General features: G+C 38.3%; 1 protein-coding gene across 1 annotated transcript; it reads right to left on the bottom strand.

Annotated features, from left to right (window-relative positions):
- Nucleotides 1-5,569: 5,569 nt before the first annotated feature.
- FTMT (ferritin mitochondrial) lies at nt 5,570-6,283 on the bottom strand (the record flags this gene model as incomplete). Its single annotated transcript, XM_079144719.1, has 1 exon — nt 5,570-6,283. One exon carries the CDS (start codon nt 6,281-6,283, stop codon nt 5,570-5,572), a length of 714 nt encoding a protein of 237 aa, XP_079000845.1.
- Between the last annotated feature and the right edge of the window lie 949 nt (nt 6,284-7,232).

Below are 7,232 nucleotides of genomic sequence, written 5' to 3'. Positions count from 1 at the left end.
ATAATAACTTCTGTTTACTTATTTTTGTAATAATATCTGAAAAATTAAATTAATTAAATTCCTGTATATAGAGAACCATGTCCTAGTCAATGACTTCATTTGCTACTTTGTTTAGGAATTTGAGCTCAGGCAACACAAGCACCTTCAATTAGCCCTCCTTTCATTTTAAAGTCTATGTTATTTCTTTCCTCTCTTGTGCATGCTGGTTTGGGAGGACACATCTTTCGAGATCTTCCTGGGCCCTTTAATTTATCTCTGTCCTCCCCTAGAAACTCATTCTATCCTTTGTGTTTCATGTGTCTCCTTTTTTTCTGGCTTATTTCATTGGTTAACAACATGTGTAGCTATCTTCTTCCCTCTTGTCCTTCAATTACCTAAAAAGACATACTTCTCAAAAGGGTTCTATGTTCTTCACCTCATTTACCTTATGCCTACCATTCTGTCTTCACCATTCCTAAAGGCAATCAATATTCTGGAATGATCAGTGAATGATTAAATGTTAACTCTGATGGCTTTTCAGTCCACAATTTCAGTAAACTCTGCAGCAGTGGAGTTTACTAAACTTCCAAGATGAGTGCTATATTTATTTTTGTTTTGATATATTTATGTTCTTCTTCTGTATCATTTCAAGGGTTCTTTATCTAAATCTAGAACTTCTCCAGTTTCTGAAGCTTCTGTATTTGGGTCCCTCTTCTCTGTCTCTTTTTTTTCTCCTGTTTTCTTTGTGAGTTCAGTTTTATTTATCATCTCCATACAGTCACTTCCAGATATGCCTCTGATACTTCTGGAAAGATTCAGATGAGCACTTCCAGCTGGTTTCAGGATATTTTTCATCATTCACTTCCTCCATCATTCATTTATTTATTTTCATTGAGAACTTACTAGGCAATAGGTGCTTCTCTAGAGTTATGCAAACACTCAAGGGAGAGAAGAATGCCTAAGCAAACCAGTAAGAAACTGGTGGTAAGTGCCATGGAGAAAAGTAAATCAAGTTAGGAGGAAGAGAATGACTGAAATGCAGTGAAAAACTTAAATTGGATAATCAGTGAAGTCCTTTTATGCAAGGACAATCAGAAATCTGGAGGACATGCTTGGGAGCAAAATGTTCCACCAGAAGGAATCGGTCTTAAGGTATAGGGGAAAAATGGGGGCAAATGTTACTGGAGAATAGTGAGCTAAAGACATTCTCCTCATCCCTCCCCAATAGAGATGCTATTGACATTAAAAGATTGATACTTCTTCAACCTCATTGTATGCAATACATATTATATAGAATATGTATTCATATATTTCATATATAAAATCTTACAATTTTACCACCTTTTATACACACATAAAACAAAACAAAAACATCCGTTCAAAGAGATATCAGAGACTCAGATCACAGAAGGCCTGTGGGGCAAGGTAAGAAACTTGCCCTTGAATTTTCCTCCAAATTAGGGAAGAAGTTGATAAAGAGTTTTGAACAGAGATGTAATAAGATCTGAATTATACCTATAAGATAAAAGAAACACTTCGGCTGCTTTGTGGAATGAATGTATGTTCTCAAGTGTAGAAGCAGTAAGACCTTTTAAGAGTGTGAGGTAATATGTAAAATGAGGAAAGGGTGAGAGCTCATAGCAAAATGTCAATGATGAGTGTTTTCAGAAGTGGTTTAAGATTCAAAATCTATTTCTAAGGAAGACTTGAAAGAATTTGCTATGGGACTGTATTGCCATGTGGATAAAAATAGAGTCATCCAGAAAGACTAGTGGGAAGATGCCATATTTATCATGAAGCAAGAGATTAGGATGAGAAGACATTGGAGAGTGATGAAGTCAAGAGTGCGATTTTAAGCATGTTAAATCTAAGATACTTATTACGTATTTGAAGAAAAGTCAGTTACTTGATTTGCACATAAACCTGGAGTTCAGAGGTGAGATTAAGCAAACTACATAAACATGTCATCTTTCAGCAAATAGAAGTCACTATCCTGGATGAAAACTTTGGAAAACAACTACCGATAAAGAAAAATCCAGATGAAAGGACTATTCCAGGGTTTAAAGGTCAGGAAGATGAGTGGGGATGAGAAACAGTGACTAAGACATATGAGAGTAAGAGAGTGCTTCAAGAGAGAACTTACAAGTACTGCTAGTTGGTTGAATAAGAGAAATGGATTTATTAATATGGAAGTCATAGATGACCTTGACAGGGAAAAAAAGTCTCATGTGGTGACTGATACAGCCTTATACTGGAGGGATCAAGTAAGGGCTGAATAAGGAGTGGAGGCAGGAAGGAGAAACAACTTTTCAAGAAGTTTTGTTGAAAAAGAGTGGGAATGGGGATAAAGATTTGTTGGGTGCCTGGTATTTGCTGCAAGTAATGTAAGCCCACTATTAGCATTACTTTTTTTAAAAATGAGGAGCAATAACTCAATGCTTGCACATTCTCATGGGGATTAACCAATAAAGAAGGAAAAATTGATTCGAGAGAGGGGATTTGTAGGTACACTTGTGTTCTTAAGTATGGGGGAAATTTAGGATTAAGGACATTGCAGGAGGATGGTTTTAGGAGGCAATATAGGTGCTTCAACCTCTGCACCAGAACAAACAGCATAATATGTGACTATGGATCTAAGTGCTTGATTAATTCAGTGCAGGAAAAATGTGAAATTCTCCTGAAATTACTTCTAATTTCTCAAGAAGTAAGAAGCTTATCAACTGACTTTTGGGAGTGAGAGTGAGAAAAGATTTGGAGGTTGGAGGAGAGAGGATAATCTGGGAAACAATGACCTAAGAGAGTAGTTATTGAACCTTTTTGATAGCAACACAGAATAAGAAACATGACCCGAGAAGTAAATACATAAGAACACATGTACACACACACACACAAACACACACACACAATTGAAACAGTTTTCAGTAGTTAATACCCTAACTTCACTTTCTTTCAAAGCACTTCAATTATATTTTATTCAGAAGGTAGAAAGTGACTCACTAAACAATTTCATGACACACTAATGGGTTGCAATGTGCTGTTTGAAAAACACTCATCTAGAAAAATTGAAGAGGAAAATTTCTAAAGCAATGTAATAGGATTCCTGTGCAGCAAAATAGGCCCATTTAAGGATGGAATGTAAAATGAGACTGATCAGCATAATCAAACCAAAATCATTATGACTCCCCCACCTCCACTTAGTCCTCCTGCTGAGATCCATATTTATTCTTAAATCCTTTATTCTCTGGTAATATAGACTTGATACTAATTTTCTTCCCATACCTCATTTTTGTAACTCCCTCCATTTGATCGATCACAAAATTTTAATGATTCTGACTATGTACTCTCACCAGCATCTGTTTGACTTCCATTATTTCCATCATATTTCAGGCTTACGGTTTGTCTCTCCACCCTATATTTTGCTTTTCTTTCCTTAGTATGATAATTATGGGTGCTTGTTAAAAAGACAATTTTTAAAAAACCACAACTTCACTATTTAAGAGATTAGCTAAATTTCTTGAGATATATATATATATATATATATATGTACATATATGTTCAACCATTTTAAATACATGCTATATAATTTCTTTGTGGTTTTATATACATAATTATATATAAATATAAAAATATAACCCTGTTTTGTAAAATTGCTTGCTTTTAAGATAATAAATTGTGAATTTCTGCTTACCTAATAATGTGTTTGACAAAATCATATTTAACAACAACTCAGTGTTGTTCCATGTATGGTGTTTTAATTTAAACTATTTTATTGAACTTATGTGATTATAGGCATGTATTGTTCAGATCCTGGACTTTAGGGACTTCATATGCTAAGGTCCCCTACTGTTGTGCTCTGAAATTGAATCCAGGGGTGCTTTACCACTGAACTACATCCCCAGTCCTTTTTTTATTTTTTATTTCGACACAGGGTCTCATAAAGTTGCTGAGGGTTTGGCTAAATAGCTGAAGCTGGTCTTAAACTTGTGATCCTCCTGTCTCAGTCTCCCAAGTCACTTGGATTACACATGTGCAACAGTGTGTCTGGCCTAATATTCATTAATTAGTTTACTGTAAGTCCTCACTGACTATGGGTTCCTCCCAGTTAGCAACTTTATACAGAAAACTTACTCAGGTGGGCCCATTACTGGGAGACTTGGGATTCATCTGACTAGTGATGTTGGCTGGAGGTCTCACTAACAGACTTGCATAACTTTCCTTTCTTCCTTCCCTGGGGACCAACCTTGCAAGGACTCCAAATAGGTTTTCCTTTTTTTCTCTCAGTTCATTTCCCATTTTCTCTCAGAGGGCTTTTAGTTTTCTCTAAAATACTGTGTGCTTAATCTCATCTTGGCATCTGTTTCTCAGATGACCCACAATAATCATAGACATTCATGTCATTATTATTTTATACAAAATGATTAAGCTTCTGATTACTCAATTTTTAGCACAGCATTCTTCCTTTAGGAGTACTTGAAAACATTGCCTCTGCTCACCAAAATAAGGCCAAACTCTCTTCTTACCTACACACAATGTTCTCAGCCTTTCTGTCCAAAAAATGATTTTTTTTGTGCTCTAGTCTGGCCTAATGCCTGTTCACCAAATATTCTCCCATTCATCTCCCCTTCTCACCTCTCTGAAGAAAACATCTACCAGGCAGGATGTTTCCTTCATTCTGGATCCTTTATATACGTTGTTCTTTCTCCTCTACTCTAAAGATGACAGGAATGGGGTTTTATACAGTATTTTCACTCTTTAGGATATGTTAAAAATGAGGCTATGTGACAAACTGGCAAAGTGCACAGAGTCTGGAACCAAACTGAAATGCTTTGTTATATTATTATTTTTTAAAAGGAAAAAGTAATTGAGATTGCCTAGAGTAAGGAAACACCAAGCTAAAAATGATAATTAAGTCTTTTCATTTGATTTTTTTGTTTTTAATTGAGAGACTTCTCAAGGCTCTTAGAATTCTAATACACACTGTGATTTTCCAAGTTTAGTATTGGTGCCTGATATAGTTTTTTTCCAAATTTATTTGATTATGAAAACTTTTTAAAAAACAAATCATCTCTAGACACTACTATTCCTTGGAAAACACTGAAAAAGAAAACATTGTCCAAGAATTTTGTATATATGATATATATATGAAATATATATATATATATATTTAACTTTGTCTTATTTGTATATTTATCTTATGTATTTTCCTGCTTCAGTCTTCTGCATAAGATCTTGAAAACAGCAGGCACTTGTTGAATTGAAAATCATGGAATTTTAGGGTAGGTTCATTGTTAGGAAGAACACCTGGAATGGGAAACATTAGTTTGCATCCACTTTGTGTACTTTTTTTTGCAGTTCTTTTCACACCCTACTCTCCTGGGCTATCATTCAGGCTGTGAAAAGATTAGTATCTTGATGCTGGCAGAAAGCCATTGTTAACATGGGCTAAGTATATTCTCTACAAATCACTTTATTGGAGCAACAGTATAACAGAAGAATGTAAAGATGAAGGTGAATTTTAAAGGCAAGAAAGCAGGAGTCAGCTGACTCTAGATCTTGGGTCCACTGGGCTGTGGGAAAGGCAGCCTGTGGTTTAGTTCTGTTTTTCGTTTCCAAGGGTATGTTTGTCAAAAAGGTACTCTGCTAGGCCAGCATCCTGGGACTCCATCTTAATCAAGTTGTGTACATGGTCACCTAGTTCTTTGATAGACTTCACCTGTTCATTCAGGTAATGGGTTTCCAGAAAGTCACATAAATGGGGGTCACCTTTGTCTGAGGCCAGGGTGTGCAATTCCAGCAATGAGTGGTTCACATTCTTCTCCAAGACTAGAGCACACTGCAAGGCATGCAGCCCACTTTCCCAGTTGTCTTTGTCTGGCTTCTTGATGTCCTTTAGGCAGATCTGGCCTCCTCGCTGGTTCTGAAACCTCATCAGCTTCTCTGCATGCTCTCTCTCCTCCCGGGACTGGCGAAGAAAATACCTGGAGAAGTTGTACAAGGCCACGTCATCGCGGGAGAAGTAATAGGCCATGGACAAGTACACATAGGACGCATAGAGCTCAAGGTTGATTTGGTGGTTTACTGCGGCCTCGGAGTCGCGGTGAAAGTTCTGGCGCACGCGGGAAGGCCCAGAGGGGTCCCAGGAGGAGGCCACTGTGGCCAGCAGAAGTCGCGGGGTGGCCGACTGAGGGCCCCAGGGGCGCCTGGAGACCCAGAGCTGCGGAATCACAATGCTGCAGCCTGTGGTGCGCAGGGCCAGCAGCGAAGGGCTGATGTACTTGGAGAGGAAACGGAAACAGGACAGCATGGCTCTGCCTTTCTGGAAGTGGGGAAACTGAGACCCGGCGGGCTCAGGACGAAGTCGGGTGAGGGGGCTTCTGGTGTGAGTCAGAACGCGGGCCTAAGTGACAGGGACTGCGTCACACACCCCTTCCCTTCCACAGGCGCCGAGTTCCACGGCGAGGGCTTCTGGCTCCACCACGCACTGCACCTGTGGTGGTTGGACCATTCTGGTCCTGGGGTCTACGACACAGACAGATACAGTTATAGGACTCCATTTATTCAAGCATTTGTCCCATCATCAATGCGAGATTCCTGCTCCTGGGAGTTTTAATTTATTATTTTTACCTAAGTTAAAAATACTGTCATAAGAGTAGGCACTGTGACTTGCAAAAAAGGGACCGAACTGCCCTTGCCCTGCAGCTCTGATCTTTTCTTGAGGAAAAGATGGTGGTGGCAGAAGGAATGCAGGGAAAGGGTTAACCCAGTCATCATCAATTCATCTTGAGTGTAAATGCCCATTTTTAAAGCAAGTGTATAAAATTGATTTCCTTGTTATTTTAAAATATGTAGTATTATTAGTATGTATGGAAGTAATTGCCAATATAGTGGACAACTTTTCAAGTGTGTGCTTCAAGTAGGTCCTTCAAAATACGTATTTATTTTTTTAAATATAATTTTTTCTTCACTGTACAGATACAAAAATCAGATACTATGGAAAAGTAGGAAGAATGTACCAACTGGCTACAAATTGATTTTACCTTCTCATCTTTTGTTAAAGGGGGAGGGGGGAGAGAGAGAGAGAGAGAGAGAGAGAGAGAGAGAGAGAGAGAGAGAGAGAGAGAGAGAGAAAGGTGTGTCTTTTGCAGTACTGGGGACCAAACACAGAACCTACCACATGCTAGGCAAGTGCCTATACCACTGAGCTACATGTTATTTTGTGATAGGCTCTCATCCAGGCTGGCCTCAAACTTCTC

The sequence above is a fragment of the Sciurus vulgaris genome (assembly GCF_902686455.1).
Source record: "Sciurus vulgaris genome assembly, chromosome: 6".
NCBI classification, from domain to species: domain Eukaryota; kingdom Metazoa; phylum Chordata; class Mammalia; order Rodentia; family Sciuridae; genus Sciurus; species Sciurus vulgaris.
This window is presented reverse-complemented; position numbering and strand designations above follow the sequence as displayed.